This window comes from Erinaceus europaeus, chromosome 3, assembly GCF_950295315.1.
Source record: "Erinaceus europaeus chromosome 3, mEriEur2.1, whole genome shotgun sequence".
Classification (NCBI taxonomy): domain Eukaryota; kingdom Metazoa; phylum Chordata; class Mammalia; order Eulipotyphla; family Erinaceidae; genus Erinaceus; species Erinaceus europaeus.
This window is the reverse complement of record NC_080164.1, coordinates 47,342,496-47,367,922: the sequence shown is the minus strand read 5'-3', so window position 1 is coordinate 47,367,922 and position 25,427 is coordinate 47,342,496. Positions and strand designations below refer to the sequence as shown.

Sequence of the window (25,427 nt, the reverse complement as noted above, 5' to 3'; positions counted from 1 at the left end):
TTCTCTTCTCCTTTAGTTCTCCTTCATGCCTCTTGTCCATACCTCCTCTCAAATCCTCAAAAAACTGAAGGTTGGGTAACACTCACAATGCACATCACAAGTCTATTTGTGATCCTGGTTCTCAAAGAGCATTATTTTGTTTTATTGTATGTTACTTATTTTAGGTTCGTTGGGGTGAAAAGGGCTCAACAGAAGAAGGGGCCAAGTTGGAAAAAGCAAAGAATGCAAGAGTCAAAATGCCAGAGCAGGAGTATGAATTCCCAGAACCACGAAATCTCAACAACAACATGCGCAGACCCTCTTCGCCCCGGAAGTGGTACTCTCCCATCAAGGTGTGTTACTTTGTACACATAAATTCATCCTCACTCCTGATAAAACAATTAATTAGTAAGAATCGGAATCTTTTGACATGACAAGATAGTAAGGTGAATTCCAGACTATTGAAAAGGAACAAATTTCTAAAGCTCATGAACATAAAGATACTTGTACTTGCTTTTTCAGTCTCCATACTATTAAGGTTAAGATGTAGGCTTGTTAAAATCTCTATGGCAAAGTAAAGAAGTATGAGTAAAGTGTCTTAGGTAGTAACCCCAGAGGATCATCATAAATCCTGTAACATCTTACCATTTCACTTGTAGGAAGTTTACTTTCTCTTTTATTATTATTATTGTTAATTATGATAAATACAGACAGAAATAGGAAGAGAGGAGAAAAAGAGAAAGAAAGAGAGACACTTGTAGCATCACTTCTACTTGTGAAACTTTCCCTTCTATAGGTAGGAACCTGGGACGTGAACCTGGATTCTTGAATTTGGTAACGTGTGTGCTTTACCAGTCATACCATCACCTAGCTCCAGACATTCTACTGTCTAACAAAAATGACAAAATTTTCCTTGGTGCTCAATCTCTCTACCTCTTGCCATAATAATTTCCCTTTATACAGGCCTTCTGTCAGTGGATCAGGACACACCAATGGAATACATTGGCAATCAATCTTCCTGATTATAAGCAAAACCTACCCCTCATCATTTCCCAACAGGTATACACACACACACACACACACACACACACCTCTCCAGAGTTTAAAACCCTCTTTTGCTTATGCTTATTAGGAAGTTTAAGTCATAGCAGGGAGTCAATGCCCCCTAAAGGCCTCTTTTCTCTTCTTCTTGAATGCAAATGTTGTTGAATTCATGTGATTCATGCACACCCTTGCTCATAACCTTGCCCACAACATCTGCTCTATGTCAACTGTCAGAAAGCCCTAGAAGATAATTACCGAAAAGGTTGATATAATCTGTCCCTATTCCTTGAAGTCATACAAGAAAATCTGAGGTAAGCAAAGCCTTTGCTTTGGAAACTAAGGCTCCAATTTAGGTCTATAGCCTCAGCTTCTATGGCGTAAAGAGAACCAACTTCTCAAGTAAAAGGTTCATCATGATTAACATCCCTACCATACACGAATACTCATATGTACACAGCCTTATTTCTCCATCACTGACAACAAAGTGAATATTCATCATCCCCTAAGGTATTTCCTAATTTTAGAGCAGCCATTCTCCTATGGAATCCAAGAAATGACACTTTATAAAGAGTAGAGTGAGACCTAATTGTCTCTTCTTAGCTGAGTTAGCTGATGTTTGCACTAGCTGCTATGCATTTTGGTTTTGTGTTTAAAGCAGGGAGTTGTTGTTGTTTTTTAAATAAGTCTCCCTGGGGCAGTGGGTTGAACTTTGGAAAGATGGGGGAGAATGTAGCTTGCTTGAAGAACAGCTGTTTGCTTCTAATTGTTTTCTAATGCTGAACATGCAGTAGCGTGCCTGCCTGTTCAGACAGGAAGGAGCCAGAGAGGCTATTGGAGATGAAGAAGAAAGGGGATTTTCTATTCTGTCTTTTTCAGGAATCTGTACCTTATGAGTAATACAGCTTCTTGGTTAGAGCCATTTTTCATGTCTGTAATCTCAGATGTTGACAGCGGTAGTTCTGAAAAACCCATAGTCTGCTTGAGGACATGTTATTCATCTATTGACTAGTGGTTTAGGGTTGAGTTTTACCAAACAAATATGGATCGGGACAACTAGATTTATAAATCTAAAAGCATTCCCCATACCCAGTTGGAACTAGAATCAGCTCAGTGAGTCTGTGTGGTGCCAAACACTACCAGGCACCGAGCCTACAGAGAAGCTCAAACCTGAACAAGCAGTGTAATCACCTGGAAAGGCTTTAGACAAACTCCCAAGACTAATGTCTCACACATAATGATTCAGAGTTTCACAAAAGGCTTTCATCAGCATACAGACCCTTACAACATGCCCACTTTTTCCCAAGAAGTGAAACTCCAACAGCCCATCAGCTGGCTCACCCAGTAGAGAACACACATTACCATGTGCGAGGATCTAGGTTCAAGCCCCCACACACCATGTGGGAGTGCCTGCAGGAGGGAAGTTTCATGAGTGGTGGAGTGGTGCTGTGGATTTCTCCTCTTTGTCTCTTTCAACCTATCACTCACCCTCTATTCAAAAGAAAATAATAATAATAATAATAACTGCTTCTAAAATAAAAACAAATGAAATATTTGCCCCATTTTCTTCCTTTTTAAATTTTACATCGTAACTCCCTAGGCAATACCCTCTCCATTGTCCCAGTTAACTCTTCCTCCAACAGTCCTACTTCTTAGTCTCCATCCTAATCATTATATTAAAAATGCCAATTTACAGTGCTTGATTCAGCAACACATATACTAATATACCAGTTTACAAAGTGTGCTCCCTCTTGTTAGAAATGCAATTGCAGGGTCCACCTCTGATCTACTGAACAATCAACTTTATGGGTGGAGCCCATCTATCCAAATTTTGACAGGCCCCGTTAAGAAGTTGTGAATGGAAGGTTCCAGCTAGCCTTCTGTGAGGGTGGGAGCTATAGTAAAGAAGTTGTGGTCAGAGCTGGATGATTTGTCAAGAAACTCAGCAAGAATACCCTCCTTAAACTTCCCCTGGGTCCATTTCGCCACATATACAACTGCCATATTAATGTTCAGTGGTCAGGGACTTAAATGTCAAGGATTCACCAACAAATGAAAATGGAGAAGACTTGGAATGATTATGAACTCACTAGACCCCTCAGCAGGACTCCCTATGAGGCCTAAGAAAGTGTCACCACTCCTCTCACCAATGGAGCTACTTGTGCCAACACTGACTCAGCTCACTCTGTAGATAGGAAATGTACAAATAGCCCTTTGGTGTGACTGCTCATGTTTAAGAAATTCTTGCCAGCAGAACTGACCTAGTAGAGGCACCAATTCTGTTTAAGTCATCCTCCAACTGCCAATAAACAGCATGGTACCTGGCAGAAAGTGGGGACTTCACCATCTCTAATTAACAAGTTGAGGCATATGTTGTAATTATGAAATCACTCCCAGAACCTCATGCTGGCTAGACTGTCTCCTGAAACCCACATGGTTCACTATGATACTCTCTGGCCAGCTCTTTGAGAAGAATACAAGAAGTGTGTGTATCTAGGGTAGGCAGGTGAAGGAGGGGCAAGAACAAGGAAGATTGAGACTAGAAGCACAGAATGGAATTCAAAAGTCATAATATATATTGTTTGTCTAGAAGAAGAGAGGCAGACTTCCTCTCAGAATTGCCATGTTTGCACTGTTTTTTTTCTTTTTTAAATTTTGTTTTATTTAAGAAAGGATTAATTAACAAAACCATAGGGTAGGAGGGGTACAACTCCACACAATTCCCACCACCCAATCTCCATATCCCACCCCCTCCCCTGATAGCTTTCCCACTCTCTATCCCTCTGGGAGCATGGACCCAGGGTCATTGTGGGTTGCAGAAGGTAGAAGGTCTGGCTTCTGTCATTGCTTCCCCGCTGAACATGGGCGTTGACTGGTCGGTCCATACTCCCAGTCTGCCTCTCTCTTTCCCTAGTAGGGTGGGTCTCTGGGGAAGGGGAGCTCCAGGACACATTGGTGGGGTCTTCAGTCTAGGGAAGCCTGGCCGGCATCCTGATGACATCTGGAACCTGGTGACTGAAAAGAGAGTTAACATACGAAGCCAAACAAATTGTTGAGCAGTCATGGACCCAAAGCTTGGAATAGTGGAGAGGAAGTGTTAGGGAGGTACTCACTGCAAACTCTAGTGTACTTCTGCTTTCAGGTATATATTTTGCAGTAGTTTACGGATACGTGTGAACATAAGCTCTCTCTCACAGAAACTGGTGTATATCTAGGTTATGGGACTTTGTTATAAAGTGAACTACCTGAGATGAAATTAGAGTGTACTATGAAAGGAAAGGTCTCACCCGAGTAATGAAGCTGAAGGGTTGTCATTCCACACGTGAAGTCTCTGGACACAGTCTGAAGTGAAGCATGTTGAGGTGGCAATCGTTGTGTTGGTTAGGTTGTGATTGGCAGATGCAATATTATTTGATAAGGATTGGGAGAGGCATACGGAAAAGTGGGCCCTATCCATTGGTTCCAGGACTGGGGAAAGTAGAGGCTCTATAATGGAGATGTGAGGTTCCTGCTGTCTTAGGGTTCAAAAAGACAATCGATAGTTAATGTTATCATCACATTATTTGGTAATTGGGTTAACTTTGAAAAGTCCTTTTGTTAGGGTTTGCTGTACAGTACCCAGTATCTTGTATATAGCTGTGCTAAATTTTTTTATTTATAAAAAGAAACATTGACTAAACCATAGGATAAGGGGCATACAACTTCACACAATTCCCACCATCAGAACTCTGTATCCCATCTGCTCCCCTGATAGCTTTCCTGTTCTTTAACCCTCTGGGAGTATGGACCCAAGGTCATTGTGGGATGCAGAAGGTAGAAGGTCTGGCTTCTGTAATTGCTTCCCCACTGAACATGGGTGTTGGCAGGTTGATCCATACTCCCAGCCTGGCTCTCTCTTTCCCTAGTGGGGAAGGGCTCTGGGGAAGTGGAGCTCCAGGACACATTGGTAGGGTTGTCTGTCCAGGGTAATCTAGTTAGCATCATGCTATCATGTGGAATCTGGTGGTTTAAAAGAGAGTTAACATACCAAGCCAAACAAATTGTTGACCAATCATGGACCTAAAGGCTGGAATAGTACAGATGAAGTGTTGGAGGGGGGCGGTCCACTGTTTAATGCTTTGCATGCTGTACAATGAATCCTATTCTAGCCACAGTACCTAAATACACTCACAAGACCTTGGACAAAACAGTTAACCTAGTGTGGTACCATAAACTTAGTTTCCCCTTCCTGAACTCTCTGGCTAGATTTCTCACAGTCCTCACAGGAAACAGAAGGCACATTCAAAAAAGCTGAGCTCATATAGGTATGGACAGGAACCCATGAGGCTGGTGAGGCATTAAGAATCCACAACAGTGGGAGCTTTGACACCCCTAGTCCTGAAGGCCAGGGGAGAGCTAGGAATTGGAGCCAGTGAAAGCTATAGCCCAGAAGAAGAGGCCACCCATGGAAGCTGTGGCCATAGAGAGGGAACTGGCAGATAAAATCCACCCTGCTCCAGTTTTTACATGGCCTGTAAGCTAAAAATAGCTTTTATGTTTTTAAACACTTATATAAGTACCAACATAATATCCTTGAATTTTTTTCTCTTGACCTATAAAGTTTAAAATATTTACTCTCTAGCTTTTTGAAAAAAAAAGTTTTAAATTTAACAAATTAACAGTTTTGCAGAACCTGTCCTTTAAAGTATAGGCACTGCTGGGGTCCAGGGAGAGAGAGAGAGAGAGCAATAGAAATAAATGCCCCAGCCTCTCCCTCATCTTGCTCTCTCTTCAACTTCTGGAACCACCTATTGGTCGTAGCAAAAGAAAACCAGATGATGCCATCAGTAGGCAGCAAAAGTAGACAAAGGCAAGGAAGCACAGAAACACACATTAAGCAGGAGCAGGTAGCTCATCTAAGATAACTCTGTGCCTCCACTCTCTGTGTTAACTGATTCTTATTGAGGACATATTTCACAAGACTGTTGTTTCATGGGTAATATTTCACATCTTCCAAAAGTATGTGCTAGCTCACATCATATCCACCAAGAATACCGTTTTGATCACCTAATGCAAAACTATCAGGAAGTACTAAAGAGACTCTTGGAACCCAGTGAAAATGGTCAGAAACATATACGTCTTTCCATGTATTGTGTTTGGCTCACTTTTTCCCCATGTATTACATTAAGTAGATTGGAAAAGACAGAAACACAGATGAGCATATCTGCTAGCAAACCCAGTAGAGACTTCTTGGTGAGAAGGAGTTCATAATGGGTTTCTCCTTGCCATCCCCCATTCTAATTTAAGGCACTGACCACACCAACCACACTTCACCCTCTCCTCATTCCAGGCTGATGATCAAGTTTTCCAATATTTGGCCTGAATTTTCCTTTGCTCTGTCTTCACCCCTCCCCCAGATTTACAGCACCTCGTGCTTCTCATTAAATTGGGCCTGACCATTTCAGACAAGTTAAGTAATGTCCAGATGTAAGGCCACCAGAAAGATTAAAACCAGAACTGTTTTCAGGTTTGTTAGAAGGCTCACAGCCTTCAGAGAAACCATTTTTCTCCTTTTCCAGTAGCTCCTCCACATGCCTGGAAATGACAGAAATGACAGCAGAAGGACAAAAGCCAGACCCTGGCTGGCTGGACAAACCAACTATTCTCTGCAAGAGATTCGACCCTTAAAGGAGCAGAGCTTGCCTCTACTACTTGCATCTTGCATAGCCTGGGAATTAGTCTCCTATTCATTTTCTGTCAGGCCAATGTGTCCTGTGTCCGCCCAGGCCTTAGCACCTTGACACTGTAATCAAGCAGCATCAAGTCATGAAGCAGGGCCGGATAAAGCTTTAGGTAGCCCAGTAAGACACTCCAAAGTTTGAAGGGCTCTTAGATGTACTACTGATTTTCAACAGACTTTTTTTGTCCCTCTTTGACTCCTTCTTTAAATGGCTCCAGACTTTTTAAACAAAGATCAAATGAAGGGGAAAAAAAAAAGGCAAAACAAAAATTAGTGTGTGAGGGGGATGGGTTAAGCTATATGTGTTAATTTATTCATTTGATAGAAAGCATGGCTTACATTACTCACCCTTAGAATTTTAAAGTGTAAAAATTTAGCTGTTTGTTTCTAACTGCATAGTTATGTTAAAGGTCCTTTATAATTCTGAACCTCTGACAACTTCCAATTAGCCAACAAAGATAAACCATAAGAGAAGAGACAGCTGCTGCTTGGCCAAAAAAGAAGAAAGAAAAAAAGAAACCCAACCACAAACCCCACACACCAGGATGCTTTGAATAATGGCCATATAAACATTCCTGTGACAGTCTTAATATTGAGAAGGGGGGGGAGCTAGAGTTTACATAGAACTTAGTTTGTCTACATGTGTGGATCAAAAGTTATTGTCTGAGATTTGAGGTACAATCTAGGAGACTAGAATTGGTAAATTTCTTATTTTATAGTCAAAATGTGTCAACTTGGTATGAACAAAAAACCACTTTTTAAATTTCAGCTAATACAATTGACCCTTGAACAGCTAAGGTTAGGGAAGCCAATCCCTTATGCAGTCAAAAATCCACATATAACTTCTATCTTGCCCCCAAGCCCCGACCCTCTCCACACACACACACACCCAAACCTCACTGTAGTCTCTGCTTGGTATCAGTAGGAGACTGGTTTGAGAACTGCTCCCACCTGTTATTAAAATCAATAATATTCAAGTCACATAAAGTCTACCTTCTGCACCCACAAGTTCACATCCACAGGTTTGCCTTCATTGGTTCTGTACATGCAGATTCAACCAACACACATCAGAGGTTGGTCGAACACATAAGAACCTGTGGGCAGAAAAAAAAAAAAAAACGAAACTATACAAGTAGGCTATATTGTTCAAGGGACAAAGTTTCAGGCTGTTGGGGAAAATCTTTATTTTAACTTCACAGTCAGCCTCTCTATTAGGGAATGAGAACCAGTGTCTTGAAATGTGTCCTATTTCCATAGGTTATAAACTTTCAAATCTGAGATAAATAGTTAACTTAAAGAATCCGCCTTATATAAAACCTTAAATAATGTCCTGGGACTGATGAGGAGACACTGCCTGAAGTTCTTCTGGCCCTGAAGGGATGTTATTAATAAGCCCATTAGTCATTATCTTAAAATGATTGACATGTTTTCATACAAACAGAGCTCCAAGAACCTTCTATTTTAAGCAGGTTATTGTTTATGCTCTTATTCATTATAGAACTCCCTTGACAAATCTTATTTACAAACTCTTACATATAAAGTTAAGTAGTGGGGACTGGGTGGTAGCACAGCGGACAAGCCGGCTTAAGGATCCTGGTTAGAGCCCTGGCTCCCCACCTGCATGGGGGTCACTTCGCAAGCAGTGAAGCAGGTCTGGAGATGTCTATCTTTCTCTCCCCCTTTCTGTCTTCCCCTCCTTTCTTGATTTCTCTCTGTCCTATACAACAACAACAACAGCTATAACAACAATAATAATAACTACAACAAAATGAGAAAAATGGCTTCCAATAGCAGTGGATTTGTAGTACAGGCACCAAGCCCCAGCAATAACCTTGGAGGCAAATAAATAAATAAATAAAGTATTGGAAATAGAAAAGGGTTTAGGATGTATAGATTGCCCAGATTTTTTTCTGTACCACAGAGTGGGGACTTTGAATTCATTTGTGAGAGTCAGAACTCAACAATGAGGTACAACTGGAACTAGCTAGTTTCACCTTGGCTCTCAGATCTCAGTAACAGCAACTCAGTTGGATAAGGCAGGCGCAACAAATCAAGCAGAGGTCCACAGGTTCCCTGTGCACTCACAACTTTATTTCACGTAGCAACACTGGAAAGTAGAAAACTACTGCTGCTTTCATTTTATAATTAAGAAACTCAAGGCACAAACATCTTAGTTAATTTTTCCAGATTTTACACTTTAATATGATGTTTCTTGGCTTATTTTACTAGCATCAGTGCATCCATGTAGGCTAATCATAAATTCCATTATTAATCACATTAGGAGAAAAGACAGGAAACTTGGAGTTAAAGGACCAGTTAAGAAACTGTTCACAGAATGAATGGCAGATAATGAGGGCCTAGGCCAAGACAGTAGCCATGGAGGCTGTGGGACAGGAGTGAACAGAAATGGGCAATAGGGAGAACATCTACAAGACATGGTGGTAGCTTGCTATGAGAAAGTGATGCAAAAAGAAGAGAATGATCCTCTGGTGTCCAGCTTGCCTGCCTAAGCACTAGTGGTGCCATGAATCAAGGCAGGTATGCAAGGCAGGTACTTTTTCTTCCATCAACCTTATTATTCAGCTGGTTAAATAAGTACCTGTTAGAACTACCTGGAGACAGATTTAGGGGGAAGATAGTTTAATTTGTGATGCTTTATTTCAATACCCATGATATAGCTGTGTGTCAACTAAGATAGGACAGGTGAAGGGATACCCAGCTCGGAAGCTCAAGTGAGTATTAAATGAAAGACTGAATTATGAGCCATCAACAGACAGGTAGAAGTGATCCATGAGAGCAGATGAGAATTCTCAGGATGAGGACTCAACCTGATGGGTAATAAATACAAGAGAAAACAGGATAGTGCCACAGTGTCAAATATAGGTGGAAGAGGAGTAAGAGAAGTTGACATGGGCTAAGTAGTAGGAAGGACCAGGCAAAGGCTTAGTATAATCACTGAGGAAGTATGCAGAAGGGAAAAGGACCAGCACATCAGATCTCAGAAGAAGCAGGTAAAAGGCCAATGTATTTGGCACTTGGGATGCAATGGTGACCTTTGAGAATACAACTTAGGTAGTTACTAAGAAGAATGAGAAGTGTGGCTTGAGGGAAAGGGATAAATTAGATTGAAGGAGTGCTAAATAGAGGACTGGTAGGTGTGTGCTTGCTTATAAAGTTAAACTTTTAGATTCTTCCATTCCATTCTGCATTGCATTCTTTTCTAGCTTTCTGGGGAATCTCCCAAACTGTCACTTTAACTACTTTACCATGATCATAAATAACATTTATGAATACTTTCTATGAGGCGAGTATCTAACTTCATTATCTAATATTCAGCTTTATAACAGCACTATAGGGTAGACAACATTATTACCTCCATTTTAAATATGAGAAAAGTAAACCTTGAAGAGATCAAACAGCTTTCCCTGGCTTGTAGAGCTGGTGAAGATGAACACAGAATAGGAACTTAGCCAATATGAGTGCTGTCATTAGATACTTAAGTATTCTTCTGTGATCTCTTGTCACAAAGAAACATAATTTACTACCCATTCTCTTGGTGTTATACATCAAAATGGCTTCTGCTCTTTTGCTTACATGTAGATTAAATTTCTGCTGAGTTAATTAGTACATTTCTACAGCAGCCAAACCTTTCAGCTTCCAATCTTTGCTCCTCATTTGTCAAGGAGTTGAATGATTAGCATACAGACACAGTGGGTGGGCTGATTTACAATCCAAAGACTGGGAGTTCCCCCAACCCCACACACTCACACAAAGGGGAAAATAGTAAGGGAAAAGGAAAAAAGAAATAGGCATTCATCCAGGAAACCCACCTGGTTATAGCTTGAAATATAAAATATTTATCCCTACAAACCTCAAGGGAAAACATTTAACAGATGATGGAAACAGTTTAATGTAGAAAACTATGTTGAACACAGCAGCCGTTCCATCTAGCATTCTCAAGTTATTCCAAAATATTTTTAGAGGCTTTCTTGAATGCTTTGCCAAAAGAGATGAGAAACATTACACTTAGTAAGAGAAAATTTAACCACAAGAACACAAGCAACAATTGATAAAAAGCTCAAGAACATATTTACATCAAAACATAGCCCACCAGAAAATAATTTCAGAACATGAGCTCTTCAAGATGACATTCTTAAATTAGTATTGCCACTTTGCAAAACTTTGTGTCAAGGAACGTGAATTGTCCGGACATCCCCAACCCTTATGGACCTCTTCCAGATCCACGCTCTCCAACATATCTGAGATCTCAGTAGTCAACACATACATACACAAACAAATCAAAATATTATTAATTAATCAAAATAATGTTAATCTGTTAGAGGTCTAGGTCGAGGCCTTTTTTAAAGAGGAAGGTGGCTCGATTTGGTTTGTCCAGATCACCCAGGATAAACTTTTCATCTCAAGATGTTTAATTTAATCACATGCAAAGTTTGCCCTGCCATGAAGGCAACTCACTCATAGGTTCAAGAGATTAGGATGGCATCTTTGGGTGCTGCATGGGGAAAGAAATTTTCAGCCTATCCTGGGAGTATGGATCAACCAGTCAATACCCATGTTCAACAGGGAAGCAATTACAGAAGCCAGACCTTCCACCTTCTGCATCCCACAATGACCTTGGTCCATAATCCCAAAGGAAAGCTATCAGGGGAAGGGATGGGATACAGAGATCTGGTGGTGGGAATTGTGTGGAGTTGTACCCCTCTTATCCTATGGTTTTTGCCAATGTTTCCTTTTTATTAATTAATTAATTAAATGTAATAAAATTTTAAAAAGGAAACTTTCAGCCTATTGCAAGAGCAACAGAGAAACATAAATTAGTTTTGCCTATTGATAGATTCACCAATTCCACATAAACATTAATACTAGTAATAACACTCAACAAATACAAAAAAAATGCAATAATAGAAGTCAACCTCTACCCAGCATATTTGGGAACTAGACTTTCCAGACATGCAAGACTGCCTTTATCATATCCTGAGAAAAAGATTCACTCTTCTCAGAGTCAACCAATTAGCTACAATTCAAAAGGGGGTCATGATTTTTGGTAATTTGTCCCTGGAGCCTGGGCCTCGCTCCTAAGCAATTTCTAACTGCCCAGTGAGCCTAGGAGACAGTAAAAAATCTGCATCCCAAGTGCCTTTCACCAGTCTTACCCTGTCATCACTTGTATCTGGTAATATTTCTGAATTTGTCATCACTGTCTTCATTTGTTAACTCTGAGCAGCTAGTTAGAAGAAGGAAAAAAAAAACTTAGTGAAAGTTGAAAAGATTGACTTATAGTTTGAGGATATGCCCAGAATGACAGGAAGGGCAAAAGCACATATGAATAAACTTGTGAGTCTGTAAATGTGGATCTGCACCAAAGTCTCAAGTGTATCTTGCACACTGTGTGGTGGATCTCTTCTACATTCCTGAGCCTAGGGACTAGAAAGTCACTTACTCTGTCACAACCATGTTGGCAGTGCTATGTTGTTCACATGACTGAAGAAGCACAAGTTTCTACTTGTCTGTGTAAGACACTGATCTTGGTTTCTGTGTAACATTTATGCATTTGTTTTATTTCAGGGAAAACTGGATGCCTTGTGGGTGTTACTAAGGAAAGGATATGATCGTGTGTCTGTGATGCGTCCACAGCCAGGGGACACGGTAGGATTCATTAACGGTGTCACAAGTGCACAAATCTTCCTCTCTCCCTCTGTCTTAGAATTGGTATCTCCAGATAGCCAATCCAGCTACTACTTCATGTTGTAGCAAGTAAAATACTAATTTTCACAATTCTGGAATTTATAGGACTTAGGATTTTATTTGCTTGTCTGAAAAAGATTTTGACAGAAATGGGTTGGGTTTAACTTCCTAAACTTGAACCTCATGATGCATAAAGCAAATTCTTAACCTTGGGAAGTCCCAGGAGGAAGACCTGCTGCTCATCGGCTTTATTGGCAAGTGGTGGTCAACAGGACACCAAAGACACAGCTGGGACAAGGTAACCTCCTACCATCTTTCCAGCACGTCCTGAGTCCAACTCCCCCAGGACTAGAGAAAACCCTGCCCCAGTGAGGATTTGCTTCAATCTATCAGGACCAAGCTTAGAGTGTCACCAGCTAGCATGAGTTAGAAAAGAAATAACCAGCAAAGATCTAAGAAACCATATAACCCAACTTTTTACTCTGTAAAGGAAGAAACAGGACAAGGGAATCTGGGTATCATGTTCTTTCTGGATAGTAGCAATACCAGGAACAACCCCAGTTCTACAAAAATCACATCATTGCTTTCTTCTAGTGAAAGCCTGCTTCTCTTCCCTACATTTTATAGAACCAAGTCCAGGACTAAATACTCCTTCAGCATCCAGCAACCCGTACCTTCCACCAACTTCTCTTGGAATCAGGCATATTAGCCCAAAAGCAGAACAAAGGTGTCTAATTAAGAGCTGCTTTGAAAGCAGGCAGAGTTGAGTTTGACTTTCACCTTCCTTCCTGGCTGGAAAACTCCAGAAAGCCACTGGAACATCTAAACTTCATCTTTCATAAAGCAGATAATAGCTACTTCATAGGATTGTTGTGTGGAGAAACTCATGTTTTTTTTTCTTGGTTTTTTTTTTTTATTGGGGAATTAATGTTTTACATTCAACAGTAAGTACAATAGTTTGTACATGCATAACATTCCCCAGATTGCCATATAACAATACAACGCCCACTAGGTCCTCTGAATCCTTCTTGGACCTGTATTCTCCCCACCCACCCACCCCAGAGTCTTTTACTTTGGTGTGATATGCCAATTCCATTTCAGGTTCTATTTGTGTTTTCTTTTCTGATCTTGTTTTTCAACTTCTGCCTGAGAGTGAGATCATCCCATATTCATCCTTCTGCTTCTGACTTATTTCACTGAACATGATTTTTTCAAGATCCATCCAAGATCGGCTGAAAATGGTGAAGTCACCATTTTTAACAGCTGAGTAGTATTCCATTGTGTATATATACCACAACTTGCTCAGCCACTCATCTGTTGTTGGACACCTGGGTTGCTTCCAGGTTTTGGCTACTACAAATTGTGCTGCCAAGAACATATGTGTACACAGATCTTTTTGGATGGATATGTTGGGTTCCTTAGGATATATCCCCAGGAGAGGAATTACAGGATCATAGGGTAGGTTCAGAGAAACTAATGTTTTTAAAAGCATCTGGCCCAGTTTCACACAATAATGTTCACTTAATGTCAAATACTATCTGTTTTATGTTTTCCTACTGTCTGTGAAGGGTTGAAATAAAAATTCAAACTAGATTATAATGTATGTGTATATATTCACAAATATACTCACAAATCACCCTGATCACTTTTCAACACAGGACAGCTAATAAGACATGAGAGCAGAGCATAGCAGACATGCCCTTCTCCCTTTGCACCTGGCTGGGAAGGTTTGGGCTAAAGTTTCAGAACTTGTGCAAGCTACTGCCCAATTCGCTTCTCCTGCTCCAGGAACAGTAGGCAAATATGTCATGAAAGAAACCAAGTTATATAACTGCTGGGCTAAGTTGGCCTTTATGGCATATGGAATTTTTATTCTGTCTAGAAATTCAACAAGAACACATGGCTATAACAAATTTGAAAGTACAGGCTCTAAAGTTAATAGAAATGAGTAAACTCGATGATTTGGCCATATAAATTATACATCTGTTTTTTTGTAGAAATTAAGGATTTTAGCAAGCCTGGGACTCATATAACAGATGAAAAATAATTATAAGATACCTTGACTCAGATTCAGCAGACTGTGTGTGTGTGTGTATGTGTGTGTGTGTGTGTGTATACACTCTGATAAAATATATACTCTTCTTTTAAAAAAAAATAACAACTAAATACATCTCCACTAAAATTCACTAACATTCCATTCTCGACTGACCAATTTGGTGGAAACAAATTCTTAAATTGGGGTCAACCTGAGAAGTGAGAGGTATATAGAAAAACGAAAGGGTAGTGGGAAATATTATCATGTATAAGTTATCATAGTCAACATTGTTTGGGACCACAAAACTGTATAAATCCAACAACATTTTCAATGAAAACTGATGGAATCTTCACTGTTGAGTCATATCTAAATTGAATCTCGTACTTATTAACTCTGTTTGAAAGATTATATTAACATTTGAAAAATTAATAATAGATATAAGCAAATAATGGATGTGAGAAACTAGAAGTCTGAGAATTAGGATTATATTATCAGTGCTGTCACAAATTATGATTGTCCAACCTACTTTTTTAAAAAAGATTTTATTTATTTATTAATGAGAAAGATAGCAGGAGAGACAGAAAGAACCAGACATCACTCTGGTACATGTGCTTCCAGGGATCGAACTCTAGACCACATGCGTGAGAGTCCAATACTTTACCCACTGCACCACCTCTCCCAGACCACAACCTACTTTTAATTTTTGGGTTTTTTTGCCTCTAGGGTTATTGCTGGGTCTCAGTACCTGCACTATGAATCCACTGCTCCTGGAGGCCATTTTTCCCATTTTGTTGCCCTTGTTGTTGTTATTGTGGCCATTGCTGTTATTGTTATAGTTGGATAGGACAGAGAGAAATTGAGAGAGATGGGGAAGACAGAGCGGGAGAGAGAAAGATAGACACCTGCAGACCTGCTTAACCACCTGTGAAACGATCCCCCTGCAGGTGGGAATCCTTAGCCAGTCCTTGTGCTTCACACCATGTATGTTTAACCCATTGTGATACCACCAGGCCACCTAAATACTTTTTAACAGAGATTTCCCATTTATTTTAAGATACATGTGAGAAAGAGATGCAAAGAATTGTGTCCTTGTAGTCATGGTAAAGCCACAGACATTTTGGTAGACACACAGACTTGCACAAGTCACAGAATAGGTAGAAAGAAGACTTAAGAACTGCATTGTGGGGGCTGGGCAGTAGTGCAGTGGGTTAAGCGCACATGGTGCAGAACTGCATTGTAGCAACTCAAATAAATTCTAAGGCAAAGGACAACCATTTTGGAGCTTTTTCTCCATGCTTCTCCTGCTTTGCCTTGCATAACCTTGGAAGACTTCCTACAGACCTGCATTACTTGCATGACTGTAAGAATTCCTCAGTGCTGATTTATGAAGTTGACCACATTTTCCATAAACTCAAAATTACTACATCCAGGCATGTGTTCATGAACAATAGTCACAGGTTCTGAATCTTTAAAACAAAAACAAAAACAAAATCACCTAATTGCATTCTGTTACAATTTGAATTATTTTAAGCACATGTTGAACTCACAGAAACCTGGCAATTCTTTCTGTTCCATCACCCTCCCTCCCCAACCCCATTTAACCCACACCAGCCCTACAGATGTAGACATCAGCCCACCAACAGAGAATAGGAGACTGCTGTCAGGGCTGAGAGCCTGCAAACCCCACCACAAAGCAAGGGGGCTGAGCATAGAACCACACCCCACCCTGGGATGGGTGCCCACCTTCCCAGCTGTCTGAGTCCACATGAGGGAAAAGATGAATGGGACAAAAATAAGAAACATGAATGCTTTCTGCCTGCCACTACCATCTTCCTCTCTCTGCCTGAGGTAGGCTCATATTCTTGGTTGTTCCTTAGAGGCCACCAGGAATAACCTGGGCTCACATAAAAGAGACAGTGCCAGAAGAAACCACTTAAATAACAAGTCAGAAGCACACCTGACCTTAAAATTTTAAAAGGTTCAGCGTGGGGGAGATAGCATAATGGTTACACAAACAGACTGAGGCTCCTAAGTCCCAGGTTCAATCCCCCACACCACCATAAACCAGAGCAGAGCAGTGCTCTGATGTTTCTCTGTGTGTGTGTGTGTGTGTCTCTCTGTGAATCTCTCTCAAAATTAAAATAAAATATTAAAAATAAATTTAAGAGGTTCACTAAACAAACACAGGCTTAGAGCACAGCAATAACTAGATATTGGAAGTAGGAGGATGATTTAAGCAAATAATTTTTTTTTAAAACAATGTTTTTTTTCTTTTTTTTTAATTTAATTTATTTATTCCCTTTTTGTTGCCCTTGTTGTTTTATTGTTGTAGTTATTATTATCGTTGTCGTTGTTGGATAGGACAGAGAGAAATGGAGAGAGGAGGGGAAGACAGAGAGAAGGAGAGAAAGATAGACACCTGCAGACCTGCTTCACCGCCTGTGAAGCAACTCCCCTGCAGGTGGGGAGCCGGGGTTCGAACCGGGATCCTTATGCCGGTCCTTGTGCTTTGCGCCATCTGCGCTTAACCCGCTGCGCTACAGCCCGACTCCCCAGCAAATAATATTATATGCTAGCCATTAAACTCCAATAAAAAGATAAAGAAAAAAATAAAACACAGATTTTAATGTCATTCCAAGACTTTAGACTTATTTTTTTTAACTTTTTAATTAAGACAATTACATATATATTACACCAATTGCCTTAAAGCAACAAGGCAGTATAATCTTCTAGGAAAATTTTTATAAAAGAGGTTAAGAAATATAAGATAATTTATACATTTAAATTTTATACATTTAAAAACTTACAATAAATAAGAGACGCAGGCATTTTTGAATACTAGATACTATAATCCAAGAATATCTTGATGTTCTGAAGCCATACGTTGAAATTCATTGTACTTTAGACTTATAAAGAAAAACAGTCAACGCCCATGTTCAGCGGGGAAGCAATTACAGAAGCCAGACCTTCTACCTTCTGCAACCCTCAACGACCCTGGGTCCATGCTCCCAGAGGGATAGAGAATGGGAAAGCTACCATGGGAGGAGGTGGGTTATGGGGATTGGGTGGTGGGAATTGTGTGGAGTTGTACCCCTCCTACCTTATGCTTTTGTTCACTAATCCTTTCTTAAATAAAAAATTTAAAAATAAAAAAAAAATTAAAAAGTCCCAAGACAAAAAAAAAAAAAAAGAAAAAGTCCCCATAGCCCAGTTGGTTTAGAAGGGTTTTATCAAATGCTACTCTCCCCAAAGTTTCTTGTCTTTTCAAGTAAATTCAGGCAGCATGGGGTTGCCAAAAATTTTTGATCTTTGTATCTTCCCATATTCAGTTTCTCTTCTTGGAATGCCTTTCTCATCCTTTCTGCCTAGTGAACTTCTATCACCTGAAAATATTATACATTTTCCCCCATGGTATCTCTGTAACCACAATGCACTGCTGGTCATTCTTGTTCACAGGAAGTATGGAAGTTAGCACCTGTATCCCAGGAGTATGTTACAGGGTGACATCTCTCAAATTTGGGTTACTCTTTGAACTCAGAAAATATGCTTACCTTTTCAAAACAAGCGGTCAGTGGAATTGAGACTATTCAGTGTAAGAAAGAAGAATTAAAAGAACCATGACAACTTTCTTTTATTATTTCGCCATATTCAATGACACTGCACAGTCTTGTATAATATCATTTTGATGACTGTGTCCTATTTGGTTGTCTGTCTGTGATACATTTCTCCCAGCCTCTCTCTCTCTCTCTCTCTCTCTCTCTCTCTCTCTCACTCTCACTCTCTCTTCCTTTTTTGTTTTTTTTTTGCCTCCAGGGTTATCGCTGGCACTCAATGCCTATACTACAAATCCACTGCTCCTAGAGGTCATTTTTTCCCATTTTTGTTGCTCTTGTTGTTATTATTGTTGGGTAGGACAGATAGAAATCAAGAGAGATGGGGAAGACAGGGAGGGGTAGAGAAAGATGAACATCTGCAGACCTACTTCACCACCAGTGAAGCAACCCCCATCCCTGCAGGTGGGAGCCACGGGCTCTAGCCAGGATCCTTACATGGGTCCATGCACTTGGCACCAAGTGCGCTTAACCCTCTGTGCTACCAACCCCCTTGCCCCCGCCCCCAGCTTTCTTTCTGTATATTTATTTTCAAGTTTTTATTTTTCCTGAATATCCTTGTTGCCAAATGATTTTGCATATTTATGAATGTTCTCTTAGGAGAAGTACTCACCTGTCTAGTAGACAGAGTGGCGTGCAAAATGTTAAAACTTTCACACAGGGAGTCAGGCAATAACGCAGCAGGTTAAGCACATGTGGTGCAAAGTGCAAGGACCGATGTAAGGATCTGGGTTCAAGCCCTGGTCCCCCACGTGCAGGGGAGTTGCTTCACAGGCTGTGAAGCAGGTCTGAAGGTGTCTGTCTTTCTCTACCCCTCTCTGTCTTCCCCTCCTCTCTCCATTTCTCTCTGTCCTATCCAACAACAACATCAGTAACAACAATAACTACAACAATAAAACAAGGGCAACAAAAGAGAATAAATAAATATTAAAAAAAAAAAAAAGACTAAAACTTTCACACATATCACCAATATCCCTTTTGAAATACTGTATGGATTAAACTTCCCATCAGCCTCTATGAAAAACTCCATCTTCCTTGATGCTAATCAAAATTATTTGGTAGATGTTAATTTAGTTTGCCTTTTTTTATTACTGGAGTGGGGCAACATTCTAAATATGATTTTTTTGTTTATTGTTCTTGGCTCATTTCTCTATAGGATATTTATTGGGTTATCAGAACAGTTATAATGTGTTTTTCTCTGAGTAAAAATGCATCATGACTTTTCTAACAAAATCCAGTAACATTAAGTTTATATGATAGTTTGCTTAACTCATTTTCATTGATTTATTGATCAAATGTTTTGAATACCTGCTATGTCTTAGGATATAGTATTTATCTTTAAGATGTAGTGTTTACCTTTGGGAATCTAAAACCTAGTATATATCTAATATCCAAGGTTCTTCCTAGTTTTTAATTTAACTTTAAATTTTTTAAAGCCAGGGAAGTGATTCAGAAATAGAGCACAAATCTTGCATGTGTGAGGGCCTGGCACTACATAAAATGACAGATTAGCTCGCTGAAAAGAAAAACAAAAACAAACAAACAAAAAAAGCCTTAATAAAAAGTTATTGAAATGTGAATTCCCAGGCCTCATCTGAGAACTGTTGTCAGGAATTTTCAGTGAGGTGCAAGTTTTTACAAACTTTCTGATGATTCTGTGCTTAAAGGCATACATGAAGCCCTTGGGTTTGACCTCCAGTACCACAAATGCACTCTGGGGAGTCTCTCTCTCTCTCTCTCTCTCTCTCTCTCTCTCCTTCCCATTAAAAAAAAAAAATCCTTAGGTCATTCTAATGAGTCACAACCATGGTTGAGACTAATTACACCCCCACACACACTTATTTTTTTAATACAGGGCAGTATCTTCTCTTTCCTCCTCAGAACTATTTGAAAGTGACTCTCCAACACTCCTTCAGGAACCCTGTCTGTATATCACAGACAGAAGGGAAATGGAAGATTACAGTCTTCACATGCTTTCAACAGTATCTCTCCTACCAGAAAGACAGTGAATATAGATTCTGGCTGCTTAGGTAGAAAGGCTGGAAAAGAAAACCCATATCTCTTTGCTATGTGTCTTTTCTGAAGGAAATTCAATTACCATATCAGCCAATCTAAGCCTTCTCCAGCCCTGGTTTTCAACTCCAACTTGCATTTCCTCACTTGCATTCATGCTCTGGGAGGAAGCCACTAGGGTTGAATGTCTTTGTTTTCAGCTTCTGGGTTTCTCCAAGCTCCTGCACCAGGAGACTGGCACATTCTATTACTGTCAACAAGACAAAAATCCCAAGGCACACTCTGAACTTGTTTTCCAAAGCCTGTCCTCCTTAAAATCAGAAGAGACCCAAGGAAGCACACATAAATGTATCTAAACATTGTTTGAAATTAATCTGAAGCGTCACCCTGCTGGTTGTGAAATCCTGGACCTCCAGCCCCAGAGCCGCTGTCTGCACAGATGTTTCCAATGAGGAAGTCAGGCCAATCACATGGGCACTGGGTCTCCCCTACTGCTACAAAGATGAGAATAATCTGGGAAGATTGTCTCTAAAGGGAGAGTGTCAGGCCAGTCCTTTGAAAGCAGATGAACATCTTACAACGTGTGTATTCAAAAAATTGCCTATTGGGCAGGGGTAGATAGCATAATGGTTATGCAAACAGACTGTCATGCCTGAGGCTTCAAAGTCCCAGGTTCAATCCCCTGCACCAATGTAAACTAGAGCTGATCAGTGCTCTGGTAAAAAAAAAAAAAAAAAAAAAAAAAAAAAAAAAAAAATTGCCTGTTGATGTCTGGGAAGTTACAGAGTGGGTAAGGTGTTGGACTGGACATGAGGTCCTGAGTTTGAACCTCAACATCACATATGCCAGTGATGATCTGGTTCTCTTCTCTTCTATCATTAATCAATAATTAGATTGATGGGCTAGGTGCAAGGACCCAGGCTCAAGCCCCCAGTCCCCTACCTGCAAGGAGAAAGCTTCATGGCCAGTGAAGTAGGACTACAGGTGTCTCTTTCTCCCTCTCCATCTTACCCTTCCCTCTCAATTTCTCTGTTTCTATCCAAATAAATAAATATTTTAAAAATAATAATTAAATCTTAAAATAAATTAGTAAGAAAAGTGCACTGTTTCGCTGTTCTTCCTCCTTCAGTTTCCCTTCATTGTCTCTCTCCCCTGCCTCCTTTACCTTGGCTGCTTTCCCTCAAACATCTACTATATTCCTAGTACATGAGAACACCGACAAGATTAGGACTTGAGTCTATTGATAGTTGCCTGGAGTGCAGTGTATGATTTGGAAAAGAAGAGGGAATCAAGTGTTGTACTAGTAACAAATGATCATAAAGGCACCAAGCCATTCCCAATGACTTTGGGGGAAGCTGACCATGTTACAGAGCAAAACATGAGATGGGTATGGTTATTAACTTTACTATGGGCACACAGCTGGTAAAGAGCAGGACTATCAGACTGGAAGGGTCTTAACCCCTCTCCACATTCAGCAGACACTCTGAGCAACTTCTATGAGACAAGCACTGTGTTAGTGCTGTGATTAATAAACCCCAAGAGGAGCAGGGAAAATAGTCAAGTCCCCAAGCAATATCCCATGCAAAGACTTGTATATGGAGTCATGAAGTGTGGGGAATAACTCCAGAAAGGGAATCTGTCCAGCCTCCCAGTCAAAAGTGACTTCTACTAGTAGAAGTGGCACTTAGGCTGAGAACAGAGGAGATGCATGCAACCTATAAGTATCCATGGCCAACCTTCAGAGCAATGAGAAGATATCTCCAGCTGAAGCCAAGGTGTCTATGTAGGGCCGGGGGGAGCTAAATGATAAAACATAGGTTGGAAGGTGTACATGTGCCGGGCTAGCTTCACGGGTGGGAGAGAGAGACGACCAGGGACTCATGGCTGAGTGGTACGCAGTTCAGTCTTTATTCATGTGGAACGCAGCGCAATCTAAGCTATCTCTAATCACAATCCTGTCCTTATATATCCTGAGGTGGAAGAGTCAGGTCCGAAGAGGATGTACGTAGGATAGGGGGTGGGGAGAAGGAAAAAGCATGCAAAACAGTGAGGATTAAACCAATGCCCTGAGGCAGGGTGGTGCATAGTTAACAGTGGTTATGTAAATAGAATACAGTGTTAAGCAGGGGGGAATTAAACCAATGAAACAGAAGGGGTCTTAGGAACAGAATTTAGAAGCATACCAACATACATGGGTGAGAGTTTACCACCCTGCTGATGAAAGTAAGGCTCAATTCTTTTTTTTTTAAACTTTAGAACTTTATTTGTTAACGAACTCTATTAATAATCAAGATGACTGAAGCTGAGGTGGGTGGAGAAAGAAAGGATTTTTTTTTTGCCTCCAGGGTTATTGCTGGGCTTGGTGTCTGTGAATCTGCTGCCCCTGTAGGCTTTTCCCCCCTTTTTTATTTTACTTTTTTTTTATTTATAAAAAGAAAACATTGATAAAACCATAGGATAAGAGGGGTACAACTCCACACAATTCCCACCACCAGAACTCCGTATCCCATCCCCTCCCCTGATAGCTTTCCTATTCTTTAACCTTCTGGGACTATGGACCCAAGGCTATTGTGGGATTCAGAAGGTGGAAGCTGAAATTGCTTCCCCACTGAACATGGGTGTTGACAGGTTGATCCATACACCCAGTAAGGCTCAATTCTATAACCATTGTGGTTAATCCTCATCTTCATCTCTTCATCTGGTTGTGCCAAATTATACCGAATTTTAGGAAATTTTTTGTAATAGGTAGTTCCTCCCATTTTTGTAAAGCTATAGTTTGACTAAATAGTAACAGACTTTTATATGTGAAATTTGGCTGTAGATGTCATCTCGCAGAACACCTAGGTTAAAGTCATTATCCAAAGTTCAGGGACAGTGAAGCTAATGTTGATAACTAGTCAACAGGCTACTATAATAGTAGATATATGAATTTATCAGGTTTGAATTTAACTGCTGACACAGGGGATTAAAATACATAGATGAGCCATAGGAATAGCTCAGCATGTGAGGCACCTGCCTTGCCTTGCATGCCACCCAGGTTCAAACCCAGCATCACATGGGAAATATTATTGTACTGGAGGAAACTCAGCTGCTATGGTATCACTTCCTCTCTCTCTCTCTCTCTCTCTCTCTCTCTGCCTCTACCTGAATGAAAAATGGCAATGGGCACAGTGAAATCATGCATGTTTGAGGCCCTGGCTCAAATAAATAGACAAACAAATCATAGAAGACATAGGTGAAGATTACATTATCTGAAATTAGCTGTTGCATGGTGTGGAGAAGAACTTTTTTTTTTCTAGCATCAGAAGACTCAAGTGAAATTCCAGTGCTGTTAAAACTACTTGAGCACACTGAGCTTTAATTTACTTTTTTTCCCTTTTTTTAAACAGAGAGAAATTGAGAGAGGAGGGCAAGATAGAGAGGGGGAGAGAAAGATAGACACCTGCATACCTGCTTCACTGCCTGTGAAGCAACCCCCCACACACACAGGTGGGGAGCCAGGGGCTGGAATCAGGATCCTCCCTCGGGTCCTTACACAGGTCCTTGTGCATCGCGCCATGTGCACTTAACCTGGTGTGCCTCCTCTTGGCCTCGCTTTAATTTACTCAAGCAAAAGTAACCTTAATAGTCTGGATTTCTTTAGATGTTGTCAGGATTAATCAAAATGACAAATGTCAGCAATTCAAATAGTTAAGAGTTGTTTTCTTCCCCTATTCTCCCCTAAAAACTACAATTAATTTCAGAGAAACTTAGTTTTATATCAATATATGTGAAAAACTTCTCAGACTTGGTCTTGTGTTTACATCAGAAGCACTTAAAAGAATCACATAATCTACAAATTGAAGTTGGTTTTTGCTTGTTTGTTTGTTTGTTTGTTTGTTTTTAATACTAAGAGTACTGCTTAGTTCTGGATTGTAGTGGTTTTGGCTGCTGGATCTGGGAGCTAGAGGTTTAGGCATGAAAGTTGTTTGTATAACCATTATGCTATCTCCCCAGTCCCTAAAAAATTAAGTTCTTATTTGAAGGTCAGTCTTTTATTGTACCATAGACAATAAGCTTTATATTGGCCTTATTTTTAAGTCACACTACTCCTTAGTTTAAGTCACAGAACTGAAACTAAAAGCATGTCTATCTAAAAATGGACAATATATTTTTATAGAATGTATGGTCATTAAAACAAGGACCTTCAAATTTCCCTTCTTTCTTTTCTCCTTTCTTTCCAAAGATTAGATAGATAGATAGATAGGCAGACAGCCAAAGCATCACTCTGTAGATAGATAGATAGATAGATAGATAGATAGATAGACAGACAGACAAATAGACAGACAGGCAGACAAAGCATCACTCTGGCAAACAGGATGCTGAGGATTGAACTCAGGACCTCAAGCTTCCAAGTTCAGCACCCTATTCACTGAGCCGTCTCCTGGGCCCAACCTTGTAATTTTCTATCCAGTGTCTGATACCAGGCTCTAAGTCCTCAGCAGATCTGGAGAGAAAGTCCAATTTGCTGGTCATTTATGCCTGACCTTTAATAAACTTTTGTAAAAGGAGATCATTTTTTTGAAAAAGAAATTTGTAGGAAATATTCCTAGAGGGAGTGATTTGTTTTGGCAGGGCACCTTCCCTGGATATTTGAATTCTCAGTGGTATTTATTCAGCTCTCACCCTTGGAAATCTTTCCTTCATTCTCTCATTGGAGAGAGACATGAGTACTTAGAATTCTTGGCTTGCTTTCCTGAATTTAAAAAAGAAAAAGTTCACGACAACTCTATTCACAGCAGAAACCAAACTGTACCCAAAACTTACAAAATTATTTTTTTTTTCTGAAAAGTCAGATTCAAAGTTGATGCTGCAAAATATGCCTTCTGGAGTTTTTTTTGCATGTTTGTTTTTGTTTGTTTGTTTGTTTTTGTACCAACTCCCTTTCCCTGCAGTGGGTGGTCTCTAAATAAATAATGTGATGTGATGGCAGTTGGTGTCATGAGGTTTCTCCTTCTTTCTTCTCTTGACTCTTCCTGCCTCTTCCAATCTCCCACAACCTGACCGCCTTTATATATAGACACACACTCACATACACTCCACTGCCATCATCACTGTTAGCATTTGGTAGTTTATCCTGGGACTTTCACCTTCAAACTGCCTCATCTCCAAAACAGCTGCAGCAATAGGAGGTCAAGTCCTGGTAGCAGATCGCAAATAGCAAACAGATAAATACTCGAGATTGAATAGGATAGGGCTTGGTAATAAAGATGACCCAATTCAAATTCTCTGGCCTCATTGTTTTCTTTCCAGAGTCAGAATTATGGGTGGTAGTGTTTGACAC

The 25,427-nt window shown here is 40.2% G+C and overlaps 1 protein-coding gene across 1 annotated transcript in view; it reads left to right on the top strand.

Annotated features, from left to right (window-relative positions):
• ANTXR1 (ANTXR cell adhesion molecule 1) overlaps positions 1–25,427 on the top strand; it is a 261,306-nt gene that overhangs the window by 178,137 nt on the left and 57,742 nt on the right. The window contains exons 16-17 of the mRNA XM_007521257.3: positions 165–332; positions 12,326–12,406. Coding sequence (XP_007521319.1) covers positions 165–332; positions 12,326–12,406 — 249 coding nt within the window. The remainder of the gene's footprint in view (positions 1–164; positions 333–12,325; positions 12,407–25,427) is intronic.